This window comes from Meriones unguiculatus, chromosome X (assembly GCF_030254825.1).
Source record: "Meriones unguiculatus strain TT.TT164.6M chromosome X, Bangor_MerUng_6.1, whole genome shotgun sequence".
NCBI classification, from domain to species: Eukaryota; Metazoa; Chordata; class Mammalia; order Rodentia; family Muridae; genus Meriones; species Meriones unguiculatus.
This window is the reverse complement of record NC_083369.1, coordinates 25807964-25830908: the sequence shown is the minus strand read 5'-3', so window position 1 is coordinate 25830908 and position 22945 is coordinate 25807964. Positions and strand designations below refer to the sequence as shown.

The 22945-nt window shown below is 37.9% G+C and overlaps 1 protein-coding gene across 1 annotated transcript in view; it reads left to right on the top strand.

The window, feature by feature from the left end:
• Tex11 (testis expressed 11) overlaps window positions 1-12127 on the top strand; it is a 126097-nt gene extending 113970 nt beyond the window's left edge. The window contains 5 exon segments of the mRNA XM_060375507.1: window positions 5090-5130; window positions 6678-6764; window positions 10641-10661; window positions 10664-10709; window positions 12010-12127. Coding sequence (XP_060231490.1) covers window positions 5090-5130; window positions 6678-6764; window positions 10641-10661; window positions 10664-10709; window positions 12010-12127 — 313 coding nt within the window.
• The last annotated feature ends 10818 nt before the right edge of the window (window positions 12128-22945 follow it).

Sequence of the window (22945 nt, the reverse complement as noted above, 5' to 3'; positions counted from 1 at the left end):
CTCTCTTTCTTTGAAAAACACAAAGGCAAATTAAAAACCAAACAAACCAGAATATTAAAAAAAGAAAAAACATAAGAAATACACACACTACAAAACCCATAAAAACACAAAATCCGAAATCATTATATATGAAAACCAGTTAGCACCCAAACAAAGGAATATGAGGAAAAAAATTACAACATAACTTATTTCATTTTGTGTTGGCTGTCTATGCTGGGCATGGGTGCTTACGCTAAATATCGTTTATATATATACCATGAGATTCTATTGGAGAAAAACTAATTTTCCTTTGCAAGTCATTGGCAATTGGAGATTGGTTAGAGATGAGAAATGATGTTCATCTCTCCTTCTCAGCACTGGGACCCTGTCTGGCTTGAACCTGTGCATACTGCCCCAGTTTTCCATGAGTTCATATAGTCATCAGTCCTGTTGTGTCTGGAAAACAACGTTTCCTTGGAGTCATCCATCCCCTCTGGCTCTTAAAATCTCTCCATCTCCTTATCCGCATACCTCCCTGGGCCCTGAGGGTAGGGTTTTAAGATAACCTGTTTGGGACTGACGGTTCTGAAGTGTCTCACTTTTTGCCCATTGTCCAGTTGTGGATCACTGTATTTGTTCCAATCTACTGCAGGAGGAAGGTTCTCTAATGATGTTTAGGAGGACAGTTCTATGAGTAGCACAGAATACCATTAGGAGTTATTTTTATTGCTTTGTTTCCTTAGTAGACAACAGCATTTGGTTTTTTCCTCAGCCATGGCCTATCCAGTTTCAGACACCCTAGCAGTCTCAAACATGGCTTCTATCTTATAGAGAGGGCCTTAAATCCAATCAAATAGTGGTTTGTTATTCTAACAATGTTTGTGCCACTATTGCACCAGCATATCATGCAGGTAAGGCCACCACTGTAGATTGTAGAGTTTGTAGCTGGGTTGATGAAGGCTCTTATGAGGCCCCAGCTAAGTTTCTCTGTGTTCAGGATGTGCGTCCTGGACAAAGCTTGGGTATGGAGGTAGATCTGGCTGGGTGGAGAGGTTTGACATGGTTTGGGAGGGTCCTAGAAGAATCCTATAGATTAGTTGCAGAGCAGGTAGCAGTAGCTTGACTAGGCTGGGGCACCGGACATAGGACCTGGGCTAGATCTAATAGGTTTGGGAAAGTGGGGAAGGGGGAGGTTCAGGAAGGCTCACCAAGTTCTACCTTGGAGAAGTTGTTTGGCTGAGTTGACAGGTTGGATGAAGCATGGGAGAGACTTGTTAGTTGGGACAGGTCCTCTAGTATTATGTTTTTAATTTCAAATTTCATTTATTCTTCATTGGTATAGAAAAACACTTGATTTTTATTAACCTTGTAATCTGAAACCCTGTGGTGACCATTTAAGAATTTCAGTAGTTGGGGTGGTAGTGGGTGGAGTTTGGGGGAGGAGCCTGTAGAATCAGTTGTTTTTGTTCTCTAGGATGACAAACAAATCATCTGAGAACATCTGCCTATCTGAATACCTTTCCCTCATTTTATTGTCTTGCTGTATAGGTGTCTTAGCCCATTCGAAATATGATAGGCAAAAAGTCTTGTTTATTTCCAGCAGGAAGGGTAAAACATAGGGCTTTGGTGCATGTTAGACAAGTGCCCTCTCTCTCAGTTACATCCTCATCCTTCCATTTAGAAAGTTATAACAAATAATGTACAACAGAAATGTCTGAAGACCTAAGATCAGCATGCTATAGATTCAATGTCTTGTGTCTATTTCCTTAAACATAGTCATGTTCTCATTGACTTTTTGTTTTTCTAGAGAAGTCTTTCTTTTCTTCCCCTTTAAAAATTTTGTATAGAGTACAGAAATTCTAGATTGGTCATTTTTTTTTTCTCTCGCAGTATTTTAAATGTTCCACTCCACTATCTTTTTTTTTTTTTTTTTTTTTTTTGTGAGGGTTTGTGTGTCGTTTGGACAAAGGTTAAATTCTCCCAAGGTCCGTTATGATTCAAGGCTTGGCTCATAGCAAGGCAGTATTCCAAAATTTGTAGGACCTTAAAGAGGCAGGGCCTACTTGGAAGTCTTTTGATCCCTGGGAGAGTATCCTCAAAGGAGACTGTAGGAATCCTACTTTCTCTCCTCCACTCCCTATGATTTCCTACTTGGCTTTTCTACCTACATGTGTCCCTGCCTGATCTGCCTCTCTTACTAGATACAAATCAACTATTTGCTAAATAGACCTGTTTTAACACACACACATACACACACACAAACACAACATTAGATGTTTTAGTATTGTGATATAAATTTGTGAGCACAAGTCAAATATATTCTTTCCTTTATTCCTCTATCTGTAAGGGTCTTCCTCTACCCCTTTTGGCTTTCTGAAGATTTTATTCTACATATTTTATTTGTGTATGTATTGAACTCTACACCTGAGTCTCTGTCTCTGTCTGTCCATTTGTCTGTCTGGCCCCCTCCCCTTAATTATGTTTCTTGATCTGAAGCTTTGTTTTGGTACATAAGATTAATTTGTGAGGGCATTTCAGCCATTATGATTTTGCACATTCTTCTGTTTTGTTCTCTCTTTTTTCAGTGTTACCATTACACATTTCACTTTTTATATATCTGTCCCACAGTCATTGGATTTCTTTGTCTTTATTATTTTTGGCTTGAGGTATTTGAAATGATTTTGTTGGTATAACCACTTTCAGCTATGTCTGTTCTGCTAACAAGCCTATCACAGGAATTTTCATTTCTGCTAGTGTTTTGAAACCTCCAGCACTACTTTCTGGTTCATTCTTAGAATTTCTTTTACTCTTTTTATATTGCCCATATATGCTTGTATATTAGTCAGGTTTCTCTGGTATAAGCGCTGTTACTCTTTTTCTCCCTCCTCCCACTCCCGCCTTACCTACCCTCTCTCTCTCTCTCTCTCTCTCTCTCTCTCTCTCTCTCTCTCTCTCTCTCTTTCAATCTGATCATTTTATCATTGCTGCCATGCCTGTCTAATGGGGCCCTGTCTTCCCAAATTAATTTTTGCCTTTTAGTATGATTTTTCCATTCCCTTAAGATACAGCATGTTAAAAGAACTGATACAAATAGGCTTTTTAGTTGTATGATGGAAAGTTATAGGGGAGGGAAATTGTTTTACAGTTTCCTCTCCTTTTTTTATATGGACAAGGTAGCTAAAGTGAACTGGTTTTAGCTATTTCCACTGAAGTTGTGGCAATACACCAGAGGGCTGAAGTTGAATTCTGGTAAAATAGTTTGTTTAGAGGGCAGATGTTATTTTAAAAGAACACAGTATTGGGTTGCGAAAATGGCTCAGCCTGTAAAGGTACTTGCTAAGCAAGCCTAGCAGCCTGAGTTTTGTTTCTGGATAGAGGGGAAAGGGTAGAACTAACTCCACACTGTTGTCCTCTCACCTTCCGACATGTACCAGATCATGTGTATCCCTACACAATAGTAAAAAATTAATCTTGAAAAGGACATAAGGGCTGGAGCAGTGGCTCAACAGTTAGGAGAGAGAGTATACTTTCAGAGGACCTGAATTTGGTTCCCAGTGCCCACACGGTAGTTTATAAGCATCTATAACTCCAGTTCCAGAAGATCTGACACTCTCATCTGTCCTCCATGGACACTAAACCAACGTATGATGCATATGCGTATATGCAAGCAAAATATCCATACACGCAAAATAAAAATAAATATTTTTAAAGAACATGGTATCATGGAATATTTCAAAACTATTTCTTTTCTCCATCCTTGCAGGAAACATGAAAGGATTTTTTTCCAACACTGACTGGGAACACAGCCAAACTACCACGTTGAATTTTATAAGTGCTGAAGCCTCATTATCAATAGATCAGCTTGGAGTTTTTCTGAGACTTGTCTGGGATAAGCATCAGTGATTTGTCAGCCACAGTCCAGGTCTTCTCACTAAGGCATCAATTTCCAATGTCATTTCCAGGCCCAAGTCTCTGGCCCATATCTCACTGTAATCCCCCGTCCCACTTCAACAGTCTTTTTGGCAATAACTTGGCCTTTTTCCTCACTACTGTTATGGGTTCAAGAAGACTTGTTGATTTTTCAGTCTGCTCTTTTTTGTTTGTTTGTTTGTTTTATTTTGTTTTACCTGTTAGGTCAGAATGTCAACTTCCAGTCTCCTAAAAATAGAATGGGAAGCCAAAATGCTTTGTTAAAATTTGTTAATCCCTTAAGCAAATTTGGCAGAGGATTAAAAGATCAGGGAAGAAGACTTTGTCACTGTGTCACCATATGCAAACCATCCCCTGCTATGTGGTGTGTTTCCTCAACTGGAAAATGAGTTTGTATTAGATAAATGGCTTCTGTAGATGTCTTTTCTCAGAACGCTGGAAATTATGTGGCACTTCCTTAAAGATGAGATTCCAGCCCACCAGTCTACTATCTACTCTTGCTTTACTCAGAGCACCTGCACTTTTTTCAGTGCTAAAGACAAAATCTAAAGGACTACACTGAGCCACACCATCAGCCTTGCTTTTTCTTAGATATCAAACTCTTATACAATTTTACTTAAAACAGAGATTTAAATTCTTCTCCTAAAACAAACAAAGAAACAAACAAAAAGAGGGCCTGGAGAGATGGTTAAGCAGTTAAGAGCACTTGTTCCTGCAGAAGACCTAAGTTCCTTTCCCAGTTATTCATACCATCTGTAACTGTAGTTCTAATGAACATGATGCCCTCTTCTGGCCTCTTGAAGGCACTTCACACATGTGGTACATGTACATACATGCAGGCAGATATACATACATATAAAATGAATAAAAATTTTAAAAGGTCTCAGAACTTAAAAATCATAGAGGTTACTACCTATTCTGAAATATTGTAACCTTGTAACATAATATGAAACCTTATCAGTCATTTCCTAAGAACAGGAGTAGAACTAGAGAGAAAACTGTGAGGACACTAGTTATGGAGAAAGTGTGTTGAAGTCATGGTTTATCATTGAACTAGAAACTGTATTACATTTTTGTTATTTTTAGCCCAATTCTCAAACATGAATAGTATCTTTTTCCAGCTGTTTTTCTGTAGTAGAGGTTTAGAAGAATTAAAAACTTATTTTTCTTTAATTTTTAGAAAGAAAGAGATGGATAGACTTTTGACTTACTTGAATACAGGTAATTATGTTCTTGCTTATTTTCAGTCCTTACTCTTCCCTTTATCCTCTGTTGAGTTCTCCAAATATATCGAATATACTGACTCTAATATTTTAGTTAAACTTCATACTCTTTATTAATGTTTACCAGAGGGATCTATTGTAGCTTCTGTATCCATAAGAATGGAAATGTTTGTCATCACTAGCATCTACTTCTGAATATGATTTTAACTCCATTTTATCATAATTTGTTTTAAAGATACGTCCCTCTTTCCTACTCATTTTCTTTCGCTCTTCCCCCTCATTCTTCTTTCCTTCGTGTTTCTTCCTTCCTTCCTTCTTTCTTCTTGCCTTTCATCCTTCCCTTTTAATTTCCTGTCCCATGATTAAATATGCAAAAATGAATTTAAGACAAATGAAATTCTGTGAACACTGTTTTTGTGTGCCTTCTTAATCTATCTTGCATTGTTTGTTCTTTTATTTTGCCTATTTATACAAATCTGTATCATCTCCTCTCCTCTGCCTACTTGTAAATACTTGTAATCTTTCCTGTCTCCTTCTTTAAACAAGTGTCTAGCAACATCACAATATTTTCTTTCTTTATTTTTACTAGTGCTGTACATTTTTTGATGGTGTTCCTTTTGCTCAAAATGTATTTTCATTTCTAAATACACATAAAAGTCCATATCAAAAGGAATCTATATATTCAATGTACTCCCATCAAAATCCCAATACAATTCTTTTTTAATTTAATTTTATTTTTATTTTAATTACAGTTTATTCACTTTGTATCCCAGCTGTAGGTCCCTCCCCAATCCCCTTCCAATCCCACCCTCCCTCCCTCTTCTTCTCTTATGCCCCTCCCCCAGTCCAATGATAGAGGTTGTCCTCCTCCCCTACATTCTGATCCTAGCCTATCAGGTCACATCAGAACTGGCTTCATTGTCTTCCTCTGTGGCCTGGTAAGGTTTCTCGCCCCTCAGGTGGAGGACCAACACAATTCTTCACAGACCTAGAAAGAAGGATTCATCCTGTTTTAAAAGGATGATTAAAAACTTTGCTAGCTACATCTGAGCAGGGGTTCTAGGTTATAACCATGAATGGTCCTGGTTGGTGTATCAGTCTCAGAAAAGACCCCTGTGCCCAGATATTTTGGTTCTGTTGCTCTCCTTGTGGAGTTCCTGTCTTCTCCAGGTTTTACTAACTCCCTCTTCTTTCATATGATTCCCTGAACTCTGCCCAACAGATGTAGCCCTTGGCAGCTCAGTATCCAAGTGGGTTCCTTAGTAAGGGAACAGGGACTGTCTCTGACATGAACTCAGTGGCCTGCTCTTTGATACCCCCCCCCCGCAACAGAGGAGGACAATTCAGCCAGTCCTGATGAGACCTGATAAGCTAGGGTCAGATGGAAGGGAAGGAGATGGGGGGGTAGGATTGGGAGGGAATGAGTGAGGGAGTTACAGCTTAGATACAAAGCAAATAAAATGTAATTAAGGTAAAAAATAAAAATTAATTAAAAAAACTTTGCTAGCATATAATATATTTTTTCTCTTTTTCCATTTCATACAGCACTCCTGAAATTTTCTCAGCATTTTGATGAAGAACTGTCAACTTTGGACTCTTGGATTAATGATGCCAACTGGTTTAGGAAAATAGGTCAAAGAAAAATCTGGGCATGGAAAGCTTTGTAGCATAATAGAGCCAGAGGTGGGCTCTTTCTTTGGAACCTACAGTATACATGTATAATTTGCTTAATCTTTGTTTCATTGTATATAAAATAGAAATGAATCTTTTTCTCTTTTTTTCTTTCTTTTCAAGTCAAGTTTCTTTGTGTACTGTCCTACTGTCCTGGACTCATTTTGTAGACCAGGCTGGCCTTAAACTCACAGAGATCTGCCTGCTTCTGCCTCCCAATGTACTGGGATTACAGGCATGCACCAAACTACACCTGGATGCATGTATCTCTTATGTAGGATCATTTATTTGAGGATTATACATGAAACAGTGTATGTGTATATATATATATATATATATATATATATCACATAAAGTATTCTATGCTTATTATCTTCTTTTTCCATGGAGAGTGATCAAAAAACAAAATGATGAATTATAACTTTGGCTTCCCAAATTATTTTCCTAAACCTGCTGTAGAAAGCTAAATATATTCTTTGATGTGATCCACCAAAAATAAACTATAAACTACATGCAACAATATGGATACATCTCAGAAACATGTTTTGTTGAACAAAACATCCATTAAAGAGTACATAGTGAATGATTCAGTTGCTACATAGGTGAAAAAAACACAAAGCTGATTGCTGATTTAGTGTTAGAAATCAAAATAGTGATCTGTTTAAGAGGCAAGAAAGAGCCAGCACTCGGGGGGAGGCAGGCAGATCTCTGTGAGTTCCAGGCTAACCTGTTATACAAAGTGAGCCCAGGACAGCCAGGGCTATACAGAGAAACCCTGTCTTGAAAACAAACAATAAAATAAAAAGGTAAGAAAGAAAAACAAAGAGGGCAAATGTGATCAAAGTGTATTATATTCATGTGTGGAGAAGCTGCTATGACTTTTACATGTAATTAATATGAAAACAATTTGAAGGAAAGTAATTTGAAGGAAAGAAGTTAAGGTAATGTTTGCCATTAGGAGGGAGCCTAGACTTGAAGGGATAATGCAGTTCTCTGGTAATAGACAAAATCTTTGTTGCTATAGATATATGTTCATTCTATTAAAATTCATCAAGTGGCATAATTATGAATTACATCATTTTCTTATTCTGGGATTTAATTAATAAAATGCTATTAAAATATGGAGGTAGTTAAAAACTATTATTAACACTATCACAGACTGAACTTTTTCCTGTTTTATGGAATTTCCTAAGGCTTTACCCTAGGCAAAGGCAATAAATAGTGTGAATTCTAAGAAATTGGGAAAATAAACATTTTAAAATATAGAAAAATTTAATGACTCTGACATTTTGAAAAGATTGAGGCATTTTTCTCACTCACATTGGTTTACCTAGTTGGGGCTTCTACTAACCATTAGAAGAAATCTTCCAGACATTCTCTGATCCTTTCTAAACTCTATCTTCCTTTTACCACTTTCAGGTGATGAGGTGGTGATGTTCATTTACCACTTGGTGACTCTTCTTTGTGTATTTTTAATTAAAATATAATTATAGGTGTATAAGATTTTAGTATTTTTATCTTATATTGTATGTCTAATATCCACTTATAAGTGAGTATATACCCTGTGTGTCTTTCTGCTTCTGAGATACCTCACTCAGGATGATCTTTTCTAGATCCCACCATTTGCCTGCAAATTTCATGATTTCCTTGTTTTTAATAGCTGAGTAGTATTCCATTGTGTAGATGTACCACAATTTCTGTCTACATTCCTCAGTTGAAGGACATCTGCGTTGTTTCCAGATTCTGGCTATTACAAATAAAGCTGCTACAAACATGGTTGAGCAAATGTCCTTGTTGTGTACTTGAGCCTCTTTTGGATATATGCCTAGCAATGGTATAGCTGGATCTTGAAGAAGCTCTATTCCTAATTGTCTGAGAAAGCGCCAGATTGATTTCCAAAGTGGTTGTACAAGTTTACATTCCCACCAGTAGTGGAGGAGGGTTCCCCTTTCTCCACAACCTCTCCAGCATGTGTTGTCACTTGAGTTATTCAAGTTATTCATCTTGGCCATTCTGATGGGTGTAAGCTGAAATCTCAGGGTCATTTTGATTTGCATTTCCCTGATCATTAAGGATATTGGGCATTTCTTTAAGTGATTCTCTGCCATTCATTATTCTCCTACTGAGAATTCTCTGTTTAGCTCTGTACCCCATTTTTAATTGGAGTACTTCATTTGTTGGTGTTAAACTTCTTGGGTTCTTTATATATTCTGGATATTAGTCCTCTGTCAGATATAGGCTTGGTGAAGATCCTTTCCCAATCTGTAGACTGTCATTTTGTTCTGATGACAGTGTCCTTTGCTTTACAGAAGCATTTCAGTTTCATGAAGTACCATTTATTCATTGTTGCTCTTAGAGCCTGTGCTGTTGGTGTTCTGTTCAGGGAGTTGCCTCCTGTGCCAATGAGTTCAAGGCTCTTCCCTGCTTTTTCTTCTAACAGGTTTAGTTTTTCTGCTTTTATGTTGAGGTCTTTGATCCACTTGGACTTTAATTTTGTGCAGGGTGATAAATATGGATCTATTTGCATTTTTCTACATTTAGATATCTAGTTAAGCCAGCACCATTTGCTGAAGATGCTATCTTTTTACCATTGTGTGGTTTTGGCATCTTTGTCAAGAATCAGGTGAAGCTAAGCAAGAAGGAGGACCCTGGATAAGATGTTCAATCCTCATTCAGAAAGGCAAATGGGATAGACATCTGAAGATGGTGAAAACAAGGAACAAGACAGGAGCCTACCACAGAGGACCTCTGAAAGACTCTGCTCAGCAGGGTATTAAAGCAGATGTGGAGACTCATAGCCAAACTTTGGGCAGAATGCAGGGAAACTCATGAAAGAAGGGGGAGACAGAAAGACCTGGAAGGGTCTGGAGCTCCACAAGAAGAGCAACAGAACCAAAAATTCTGAGCCCAGGGGTCTTTTCTGAGACTGAAATTCCAACCCAGGACCATTCATGGAGATAAACTAGAACACCTGCACAGATGTAGCCTGTGACAGCTCAGTCTCCAAGTAGGTTCCCTAGTAACCTTTCTCTGACATGAACTCAATGGCTGGCTCTTCGATCACCTCCCCCTGAGGGGGAGCAGCCTGACCAGGCCACAGAGAAAGACTATGAAGGACAGTCCTGATGAGACCTGATAGGCTAGGATCAGATGGAAGGGGAGGAGGTCCTCCACTATCAGTGGACTGGGGAAGGGGCATGGGAGGAGATGAGGGAGGGTGGGATAGCGGGATTTGGAGGGGACGAGGGTGGGGGCTACAGCTGGGATACAAAGTGAATAAATAGAAATAAATAAAAATATATTAAAAATAAATAAAAACAAAAATTAATGATATCATTTACCCCTCCCCTTTCTATCTCCAGCCTCTCCTATCCTTTGCCCCACAAACATCTCTCTCCCTGTCAAATTCATGGCCTCTTTTTTATTTGTCATTATTACAGATAGATAGATAGATAGATAGATAGATAGATAGATAGATAGTTGGATAGATAGATTTATTACTCTGAATTCTTTTTGTACGTCTCAATCTTTAAATAAAAGTAAGTATTACCTTATGTGTTATTGGCTTAGAACGGACGATTATATATGAAAGGAATCACTAAATTTTTCTGCAATAAGTTTCTTCACAAACATAAAGTCAATTTCCTTTTTCGATAACAAAATAATTTATTGACCTAATTCTTTTAAATTTAAGTTTTAAGTTAGAATATAATTAATCCTCAGAAGAACCCCCCCACACCAGTATATTAGCATTAAAAATGTTTACAGTAGTGACTATGGTAATACAGACTAAACAGTTGATGTCTCACAATTGTATTATTTCATGTTAACTTTCAGCTTGAAACTTTGCTCTGCAATCTCAGAGACAGTGAAAAGCTTTTCCATGGTTTCTTATAAGGTAAATCTCATCGCAAATGTTTATTATAGAGCCTACCATTACGGACCTATTCCTTTGCCTTTGAAGGGATCTTGTCTTTCAGAGTCCTATACTAAAACATACGAGTGGGCATGCTCCAATGTCAACCAGCTACCAACACATTAGGAAAGGTCATACAAGTAAGTGTGTTGACATGTAGTATAAATACCTACGAGCAGCAGGGATTGAAAAGGGAGATAAGAAGGTTGAGCCTCCTTTTTTATTTTTCCTAGAGCAGGTTCTCTATGTAAGAATTTGTGAAATTATTATTATTCACTTGTAAGCACTTAAAAATAGTTAATTGCCTCCAAAGTAGACATTAGAAAGAGGTTCGAGTGCTGGTGGGGGAATGGAAGCAGAGGGTTACAGAATATACCTCATCTGCATTCAGAATTATCATGGTCTGACACACTGAGACCAATTAAATGTGCAGAGTTTTAGAGCTGGAATGAAGTGAAGAGCAGAGTTCCCTCACCTTGAGTAACCCAAGACCTAAACAGAGTGGACAATTTAAAATGTTGCTAATTCAGTGGAGGTCATGGCTGTTATCCCTAAGTGTTTGGGGAGGTTAAAAAAATCTTTGGAGGACTGGATATACAGTTGAATGGTTAAATACTTGTCCAGCATGTGTAGGTCCTGGGCTCAATCACCAGTAATAGTAAAAAAAGAAAAAAAAATGTCTGCAAGTTTATGTAGAAATGTATTTTTAATTACATGAGATAAGTCCATTTTAGTTCTGACATTTGTGATAATGCTTGGATAAGACTGACATGTAGAAATCAAAGTGGCCTCGAGTTTTATTATAGTACAAAGCTCTGAGTATTTCCTAAAACTAGAGGACAAGGTTTAATGAGGAGGTTATGCTTAATGCCTGTCAGGATTTGACATTGTCCCTTTTAGGCATAACAATTTAAGTACTGATTTGGGCTTTTCTCAGGACAAAGGAAAACCACTTCCCAGGGGGGAAATAACCTATAAATGACAGCATCACCCAAGCAGTAAATTGCTAGATAGGCATTCAGGGCCAAATGACAGTACTTGTCATTGAGAAAGAAAACTGAAGAAGAGAAGCTTTTTCCCTCTAGGAAGGTGTTAAAAACAATGAAAAGTAATATAAAATCAAAACTGTAAATCAGTGTGATAGTCTGTATCATTTTTATGGCAACCTGTGGTTTTCCAGCAGAATGTTTTCATTCAGACAAGATGTTGCTGATTTTCATTCTGATTGTGTTCACCTGACAGAATTCTCACTATTCACTGACGTTCTGGTTATTTCTTATCAGCTGTCCCCTATTGTCCTTCTGATCAAGGACTACTGATTGCACAGAAAATGTGTTTACTGGCAGCAGCTGCGCTTGATCTAGAGCAAGGGAAAAAAAAAAAAGAGCTACAACTTACGAACAGGTAATGTGCAAACTTCAAAGAACAGAGGAGGATTAAGTGTGCTGTTTGGTAGATTTCTTTTCCCTGACACATTTCTTTTTATTCCACCTAAAGAATCTTTTCCTTTCTTCTGAAAGTATCTTGATTTCAAAAGTTTACACTGCTTAATCCCTTCCTAAGCAGAGGTTACATTTGGCTTTGCTTTTCTTTTTCGAGGTTCCTTACCGTGGACCAGTCATTCCTAATATATTTAACTTCATTGTTTCTCTGTGGTTATATATGATCCATTACAATGTTTCCTCCACTTCTGTTTCCTTTCACACATTTGTTATGGAGGAACTCATCCATTTTTTGGGTTTTGATAGCCCAGTGAACTGATTTACTTGGCTTGCTTTTCTTTACTCAATTACATTTGCTTAAATATGTCATCATTATCTCATGTTTAACAAGACAGAATCTCTTACCTTTGCCTGAAATTCAACTCTCCATTCCTTTCTTTTTTTTTTTTTTTTTTTTTCAATGCAGTTTATTCAGGAACATTGAACAATCCTTGGACCCCGGGGAAAGCCAGCCCACAGCTTAAATAGCCTCTGGGTAGCCAACCCAGGCGTGCCATGGGGGCAATGCAGATAGGTCCACATACATGGAAGCAAGCCAGATCCTCAGCCTTAGCCAAATGTGGAATTGTTCATGACAGAGAGCACTGACCATCGGGAAGGTGGAAGGCGGAAACCAGCTCCATCTTTAAGGCATAGCATTCCGCAGCTCTCTACAGATTAGAGTCTCAAAACAGTGTGATGCAGCCATGATCATTCAGGCCTTTACAGCCATTGAAGCAGGACATTCTCCCCAAGCATGGTTGGATACCATAAAAAGCTAAAATGATACGCTCAGGATGCGAGGCTAAGCACTGCACTCAGGGTCAGCCGCTTTGGACCCAGAGAAGAGCATGTCTGATTGCATGCGGGTTGATGCCCCAGGCTCCGCCTCTGAGAAAAAGGTATCGGACGGGTCTGATGCTCTTTGGGTGGATGACACCTAAATGAACATCTGTACAAAGTCCCAATTTATTTCTAATATCAGAGATCAGACCTCTACTCTTGCCTGATGCGTCCATTCCTTTCTTAATGGCTTTCTTTGAGACAAGGGTTCAAATTGTAGACCATACTGGCCTCAAACTCACGGAAGTCCTTCTGCCTCAGCCTTTCTGATATTATAGATTTTACACATTACACCTGCCTCCACTCTTATTTTCTTAAACCTACCTCTTTAGGAGCTAACAGCATTATCACCTCCTACACACCTTCAACTCTTCATCCTCCTTCAAATCAAAGAAAGTCATCCCTAGTCACATGAGCATCACTTTCTGTTTGATTTTAAAGAATTAATGGGGCATTTCCAACCCACAATCTATTGGTTACATGCACACACACACAGGTTGGGGTCCAACAATGACTATCTACCAATAGATCCAAGAACCCAATAATCCTTTTAGAAAATTCAAGTCAAGTTTCTTCTATCATTGGAGGCATTTGCAATGTTCTGGAGAGGACATTGTACTAGGGTTGAGGTGTCATTTTCCTCGGGGAGATCAGGCTACCAGTAAAACCTTTCCCAAGATTCTGCTGCTATGCACAGTAACATTCTTTCTGGGGCCCAACACACCAGGTGAGAAAATACTGGCCTCAATTTTATCTTAGTTGGGTGTCCTAGACTGGCCTCGGTAGCCACTTGCTCAGAGAGGGGTGGGTTCAGTGGGACAAATTAAGCCTGTGTGCACTTTGTATTTAACCAAGAGCTGTCTTCCATAGCCCTGTGCTTCCTTAGAGGCTGACAGTTTTCAGGTCTGTGCTCTGCCTCCCAGGGTATGGGAAGTCCATCTTCCACCTCATGGAGTGGTTCCCAGCACATGAGTGTCCACAGTAGCTCCCCACCAGCTAGCTCATTCACCAACTCTGCCACCATGTAGAGTGGTTCCTTATGCCTGGGTGCTTACCTTAGGACACTGCTGGCTCATTCTTCATGTTTTGAAAATCCTCAGTTCATGAACCCATTTTTTGGTTGAGTTACTGGTTCTCTTGTGGTTAGCGGTTAAAGTTATCTATTCTAGATATTAATCCTCTGATAGATGTATTGATGGCAAAGATTTTCTTCCATTGTGTGAACTTTCACTTTAGTCACTTGTTTACTTTGCTATGTCGAACCTTTGTAATTCCATGAGATCTCATTTGTCAATTGTTGGCCTTCTCTCCTTATTCAGAAAGTCCTTATCTATGTCTGTGTCTTGAGGTGTTTTCCCTACTTTTTTCCTCCAGTAGTTTCAGAGTTTCCAGTGTCATGGTAAGATCTTTGATTCACTTGAATTTGATGTTTGTGCAGAGTGGGAGATAAAAATCTGATTGTGTTCTTTATGTGGTTATCTGTTTTCCCCAGCACCATTTGTTAAATAGGCTGTTTGTCCTCCAATATGTTATTTTCACATTTTTGTCAAAATTCAGATTGCTATAGCTGCATGTGTTTATCTCTTGGTCATCTATTCTATTCCATTGGTATATATGTCTGGTTTTCTGACAGTAGTGTGATGGTTTTGTTATTTTGGATCTGTAACATAACTTGAAATGAGGTGATACCTCTAACTATATTCTGTTTGCTCAGGATTGTGTAGCTATTCAAGGTTTCTGTGCTTTCTCTATTTCTGTGAAGAGGAATCAGGATATTATTGTTTGATATTGCAATGAATCTATATATTTCTTTGGTTAAGATAGTCAGTTTCACAATATTACTTCTGATTCATGAGTATGGGAGGTCTTTTTACCTTCTTGGTACTTTTTCAATTTCCTTTTGCAGTATCTCAAAGCTTTTATTGTAGAGTTCTTTCACTTTTTATTAAAGTTATTATGAGCTATCTTTTGAAGCAATTGTAAATTACATTGTTTCCTTGATTTCCTCTTCAGCATGTTCATTAATAGTATATAGGAAGACTACTGACAAAATAGACTTAAAACCAAAACTAGTCACAAGAGACAAGGAAGACATTATTATTCTAAACATATAAAAACTGATCACAGCTGTACTCAATTTCTTAAAACATATACTAATAGATGTAGTCATGGATTAATCCCAGCACAAAATGTTATATAACTTTAATACCCCATTCTCTCCAATTAATAGGTCATTTTGGCAACAAGGAAGCAGAGAAATATCTGAAGTACTTGACATCATATGACATCAAATGATCATAACAGCACACTTCTTTTTTTTTTTTCGTGAGAACAAATTTATTTATTTATTTATTTATTTTTTCAATGCAGTTTATTCAGGAACCTTGAACAATCATCTGACCCTGGGGAAAGCCAGCCCACAGCTTAAATAGCCTCTGGGTAGCCAACCCAGGCGTGCCACGTGGGCAATGCAGATAGGTCCACATACATGGAAGCAAGCCAGATCCTCAGCCTTAGCCAAATGTGCAATTGTTCGTGACAGAGAGCACTCACCATTGGGAAGGTGGAAGGCGGAAACCAGCTCCATCTTTAAGGCATAGCATTCCGCAGCTCTCTACAGTTCCCCCTTTTTGTTTTAGACGCATCAGGCAAGAGTAGAGGTCTGATCTCTGATATTAGAAATAAATTGGGACTTTGTACCAATGTTCATTTAGGTGTCATCCACCCAAAGAGCATCAGACCCGTCCGATACCTTTTTCTCAGAGGCGGGACCTGGGGCATCAACCCGCATGCAACCAGACATGCTCTTCTCTGGGTCCAAAGCGGCTGACCCTGAGTGCAAGCACACTTCTTTTTTAATTAATTAATGTAGTAATGTAGTCTGGATCAGTCGTGGAAATGAAAAACAAGGTTTTCCCATGATGCAAGGGTCATGACCCATGGCAGAGGGTGCTTGCTGTTGAGTAAGGGGCATTCTTGTTATAAAAACCAAGGAGAACTGGAAAGAGGAAGCACAGTTCTGTTTGGAGATACGTTGTGGATGACAATCTGAATGTTCTCAACTTGGTTATTCAAAAAGTGAAAATAGAGAAAGCTATTCCTGGACTAGTAGGTACTACTGTGCCTCAGCAGTTGGGCCCCAAAAGAGCTAACAGAGTCTGAAAGCTTTTCAGTCTCTCAAAAACATGGTGTCTGCCAATATGTTGTCAGAAAGCCTAAGACAAAAGACTATAAGAAGCCCAGGATCAGAGCACCCAAGACAGTGTCTTATATTTCATGTGTCCTGCCACCAAGGTTTATCCCCGTAAGTGTACATCTTAATATTTTTTGCTTATTTTGAGATGCATAACTATCAATACAATCTAATTTTAGAATCTTTTTACCCATTAGTAGTTACTCTGTGTCATTGCCACCACCTCCAAGCAACCAGTAATCTACTTTCTGTCTATAAATAGTTTGCCTATTGTGAGCTTTTTATGTAAATATAATAATATGATTTGTAGTCTTTTCTTATTGGCTCCATTTATAAAAAGTAATTTTTCAGATTCTGTTTTTTAGTAGGTATCAGTGTTTCATACTTTCTTATAGCTGAATAACATTGCATTGTCTGGATATATCACATTTTCATTATATGCTCGTTCATTGATAAACACTTGGGTTGTTTCTACTTTTAAAATATTATTAATTATGTTTCAGATCAGGAGAAATGACTTATTAAGTTAAAAGTGCTTGCTGCTCTTACAGAGGACACAGCTTTAGTTCCCACATGATGCCTCACAACTGTAACTTAAGTTCCAGGGAATCTGATACCCTCTTCTGGCTATCAAGCATCTAAGCGCCCGTATGCATACATTAAGGCAAACATTCATACACATAAAGAAAAACATTTTTGAAATACTATAAATAATATCTTAATAAATATTCATCTATAAATACTTATGTGAATATTGTAATTTTGATCATATTAAATTGGCGGTGTGTTTGATGTATGCTTGTTAGTTATAGACTTAGGGTATTAAATTCTCTTTACCTTTGATGATGTTCCTAGTTGTTTTATTGCTTATAGAGGCATTGAAATATCTAATGCATAACCTTTTTAATCATTTTATTTTCAACCTGTGTCTTTAGATATATTGCTTATCTCTTATAGACAGAGTATAAACTATATTTTAAACTAGTGTTACAACTTGTCTCATAAAACACAGTTGTTTTTTTTTTTTTCTGATGTTAACACAGTAGGGTCTTTTTATTACAAGCTCAAACTTGAGCTTGGGCACACACCCTCACAGATACAGTGGTTGAGAATAGAGCACCAAAAAAAAAATAGTTTTAATACACTGACAATTGTTGTTATTTTATAGTTAAACCACCATTTTATTTTCTGCTTTTTATCGATCTCACTGATTTTTTTCTTTATATATATATATATATATTCTTATTCATCTCATCTTTAAATGTGTCTTCCTGTCATTATTTAGTGATATTTAAAACGTGTTTTAAAATGTGTGTCTACTTTCTTTAACATCTGAGCTTTTACAATATAGTGTATATATATATATATATATTATATTCATTGCTATATATATATATCTTTATATATATACCATGTTTGCCTAAATGTGCATGACATACTTGTCTGGTGTTCTTGGAGGCCAGAAATGGGAACTGGAATTACCATACAGGGTGTATCTCAGTAGTGTTTGCCTAGGGTGCATGAGGCCCTGGGGTTAATTCCCAGTACCACAAACAGAAGAGAGTTTATGATCTGAGTAAGAAGGTCACCAGAAACAATGGCTACCAGAAATTGGCACTGTACTTCATAACCAGTAAAATTCTTTTAGAATTTTTTTATACTGTATGTTAGAAAATTTACATAGAATTATACTGTGATAGAATTTTTCCATTATACAGTGATTATAGTGAAAATAATACTAAGAAAGTATAATATTAAACTTATGAACACTCTGTTATTATCTTACATCATTACATTTCACTTTAATCAAATTTTTCAGTACACTTCAAATAAAATATTATAGAGTGCTAAATTTTGTTATTATCAAAATTGTTGTAAGCCTTTTGAAGTTACAGAATAGCTTCTTACTGTTTCCTTAGTAGATACTGGCTTTTAGGTTTTTACAGTATTTTCATCTGTTCATGTTAAGAAATGCTTTGAGTCATGGATATTGAATCAAATTATAAAATTTGTAACTCTAAGGAGACAAACATGTTCCTCTTTCAAACTATGAGTATACTGAATTATAATAATAGATTTCCTAAAATTAAATCATAATTGATTTTCTGGAATAAAACCAGAAAATAATTCTTTTACATCCCAATTGTAGCCCCCACTATCATCTCCTCCTGGTCCAACCCTACCTCCTTCTTCCCCCCTACTCCTCTCCCCTATTCCTCAAAAAGGGGGAGACCTCCTCCCCTATCATCTGACCCCAGCCTATCAAGTCTCGTTCAGACTGCCTGCATCCATTTCTTCTGTGGCCTAGCAAGGACCCCGAACAGGTTTAAGTTGGGGGTCAAAGAGCTTGCAAGATAGTGCTTGTCACAGACAGTTCCTGCTCCCATTACTAGGTGACCGACATGAAGACTGAGCTGCCTATAGGCTACATCTGAGCAGGGGGTCTAGGACCTGTCCATGCATGGTCCTTGGTTGGTACATCAATCTCTGCAGGACCCCTGGGCCCAGAATGTTTTGGCTCTGTTGGTCTTCTTATGGAGCTCCTATCTCCTCTAGGTCCTTCTATTCCCCCAACTCTTTCTTACAGCTCCCTGCACTCTGCCCAAATTTTGGCTGTGAGTCATAGCATCTGCTTCGACCCTCTAAGGTGGAGTCTTTCAGAGGACATCTATGGTAGACTCCTGTAGTGTTCCCTCTCTTCAACTGCTTCCCATGTCTATTCTATTTGTCCTTCTTTATGAAACTGAAAAGCTACTGTAAAGCAAAAGACATTGTCAGCAGAACAAAATGACAGCATACAGAATGGGAAAAGATCTTCACCAACTCTACATCTAATAGAGGACTAACATCCAAAATATATAAAGAACTCAAGAAATTAAACTCCAAAAACCCCAAATAATCCAATTAAAAAATAGGGAACAGGGACTGTCTGTGACATGAACTGATTGGCCTGCTCTTTGATCACCCCCCCCCCGAGGGGAGAGCACCCTTACCAGGACACAGAGGAAGACAATACAGCCACTCCTGATGAGACCTGATAGACTAGGATCAAAAGGAAGGAGAGGAGGACCTCTCCTATAAGTGGACTTGAGGAGGGACATGCGTGGAAAACAGGGAGGGAGGATAGGATTGGGAAGGAAGGATGGGAGGGAACTATAGGGGGGATACAAAGTGAATAAAGTGTAATTAATAAAAATTAAAATAAAAAATATGGTACAGAACTAAACAGAGAATTCTCAATAGAAGAATATTGAATGGTGGAGAAATATTCAACATTCTTTGTCATCAGGGAAATGCCAATCAAAACAACTTGGAGATTCCATCTTAAATGCATCAGAATGGCTAAGACCAAAAAGTTAAATTACAGCACATGCTGGTGAGAATATGGAGAAAGGGGAACACTCCTCCATTGCTGGTGGGAGTGTAAACTTGTATAACCACCTTGGAAATCAATATTGTGTTTTCTTAAAAAATTGGGAATAGTGCTACCTCAAGACTCAGCTATACCACTCCTGGGCATAGATCTGAAAGATGCTCAAACATACAACAAGGACATTTGCTCAACTATGTTCATAGCAGCTTTGCTCATAATAACCCAAATCTGGAAACAACCTAGGTGTCCCTCAATGGAAGAATGGATACAGAAATTGTGGTACATTTAGACAATGGAATACTACTCAGCTATTAAAAACAAGGAAATAATGAACTTTACAGGCAAATAGATGGAACTAGAAAAGATCATCCTGAGTAAGGTAACTGAGACCCAGAAAGACACACAGGGTATGTATTCACTAATAAGCAGATATTAGCCATATGATACATGATAACGATACTACAATCCACAGACCTAAAGAAGCTAAATAATATGAAGGACCCTAGGGAGGATGCTTAATTCTCATTCAAAAGAGCAAATAGAAAAGTCATAGTTTACCTAGCACTAGGATTTTCATAGACAAGTGAGAGGGGGAGGGAGAGGAACCATGCTGGCAGAGGGAAAATCTTACCCAAGGGAGAAGACAAGTCCTAGATGAAGGGTTTGGATATAGGTTGGTGAAAGTGGTAGGAAGCATCTGTGCCAACCAGAAATGAAGACTCACCAAATGGCTGGTGTTGGGTATACAAATGTAGCAACTGGAAGTCAGGAATTGATACCAACCAGAAGAGAAGACTCACCAATTGGCTGGTGTTGGATGTACAAATGTAGCAATTAAGTAGCCAGAAATTGATGCCAACCAGAAAGGAAGTCTCACCAATCAGCTTGTGTTGGCTCTACAACTGTAGCAATCAAGTAGCCAGGAAAGGGAAGTCCCAAAACCAGGGAAAGGGGAGGAATCCCACCCTCTGAGATAAGCAATAGGTGCAGTACTTATCTGGAGCCCAGTTGACCTGAGAGGTGGATTCAGGTGGATTTCCTGCAGTTTCCAAGAATTAGTTGTAAGGTTTACAAAGGAGATAATACTTTGGACATGTTAGCATCACAATTGTAATCTGCACTGAAATACACATTGTAGAAAAGGCAGTAGACATACATATTGGTGTTCACAGCATAAGCATGCTTTAAGGTGAGCTCTGAAAAGGCAGAAGGCTTTCGTGAAGTAGAAGGGACAAAAGCTCACTTGATCTTCACCTTTAGTATGATTACACATTATGGAGATTAAAGGAGATTTAAAATCTTGAGCTTGGAACCATGATAGTGGGTGTTATAGTTGATTCTTTTGTATTAGAGTTAGATTAATAAATCAGCTCTACTGATAAAGGTCAAAGCTCTGTACAGTCAGTATAACAGTAGCATAGCAACAGGAGGAAATATTAAGCATTTTTACCTATTTAAATCACCTTAGATCTTGCAACCTTTATAACTTTCACTTACCAACCTTAAAACACTTTCTTAGACCCTCGAACATTTTTCTCAGGTCTTTGTATCTAGTTATTTAGCATGAGACATAGGTCAGACTGCTATGAACATTTATTGACCTTTAGTTAAAGGCATTGTAAAAGGTTACATCTGAGGCCTGTTTCTTGAGTCTGACAACAAGGTATATTGTGTCTAGGCCTGACAATAGCAACTCTAGGACTCCGGCTTAAGGCCTGGTCTCCTTCATATAAAGAGGATGGAGAAGGCATCTGAAGTCTCCCAAGACAGAAGTTGGCAATATATCTGTGAGACCTGAGTATGAGGTCAAAACAGACCTGCAATGTTACCTGGGCTGGGCGATGGTGGTAGAAGTCACTGAATCAGGCCAAGGAGCTCGAAGGCTGGAACTGTCTGTAACCTTTGTGCTGGTTGAGCCTCCATGGCTGGGCACAGAGGACAAGCCTGCAATGGGAACATTTTGACTTCCAAAATCCAGTCTGCCAGGAGGCAGTGTGTGGCTTGTTGGGGCAGCCGTGGGACCAGTGTCCCCTTTGCCTGCATTTGAAATAGCTAGCTGGCAGAGTTGACTTTAGGCTATACCCCGGTGGGGTGTGGCATTGCAGACCTCTTGCTTTTTGTGAGGGAATACCAACAGCCTCAGAGAAGCAGCCAAGGTCTAGAGCATAGTTTTTGCTGTAGATGAGCCTGATGGGAAGACTCCTCTCTTATTATTTAAACCAACTCCTGTATGGTGACTCAGAGAAAATCCTCAGCTCTTAAATTAGGTAAGCAGCGAGACTATGTCTGTATCTGTAGCACTATAAATACATTTTTGAACATATTAAAGGACTGGATCATCTATGAGATGACTGACTACTAACTTGCATTTCTTAACTATTAAATATTAGGACTTTAGGTTTTGTCTCTGTTGAGTTGGAGCCTTAAAAGTTATAAATATAGTCCATTAAAATGAGAGCATGATAGTTTCTGTTTAATTTCATATATACAAAATTTCATAGCTTATAAAAGTCTAAGGGTATACTGTAGATTAATAATACTACCAATTTTTAGAAAATAAGACCAAGGATATTTTAAGCTTTTGTTAATGAAGATATAGCACAGTGATCAAGTTTTAACATAAATAAATGCCTCTAAAATCAATAGATCTTAATTTAGAGTACTGGTAAAAAAAAAAAAAAACTTGTACGTAGACTTTTAAAACCAACAATATAGTAGAACAGTTTAAAGCAATTTTAAAATTACATTTGAATTTATTATAGCAAACCTATTAGCCAGAATGCCTAGTGGTGAATCTGGATCATAGGCAGATCATGGCAGGAGAAACAGCATTTATTAATTCAGGAATTGATAAAGACTTAGGCAGTTAGATGTACATTTTAAATTAGTTTGAATAAATTAGTTTGAATAAATTAATTTGAATAAATGTTTATTACTTAGAAATTTTAGCATTATATAAAAATTATTTTGAACCAGGGTTGAATCATATATATTGTGAAATGTAACTTTGAATATTTAAAAAAAAAACCCATACCAATTTAAAATGAGACTTGTTGCTGTCCTAGTCTAAAAGGAGATAAAATAAATAGTGAATTAATTATGATTAAAATTGCTTTTACCATGTGGTCACCTTAATGTTTACAGCTTAATTTTAAGATTTTTTTTGAGAGTATAAAAAGAAAGCAGAGAGTATTCTGGGTGAGATAGCAGGCAGAGAGAAACAGACAAGACTTTGAGAAAAGAGCCATAGAGAATAGTTTTCTTCTTCACAGATCGCTCTTAGTGTTACTGGTATTACTGGATATTAGACATTTGAGTAGGGCAAATATAGGTGTA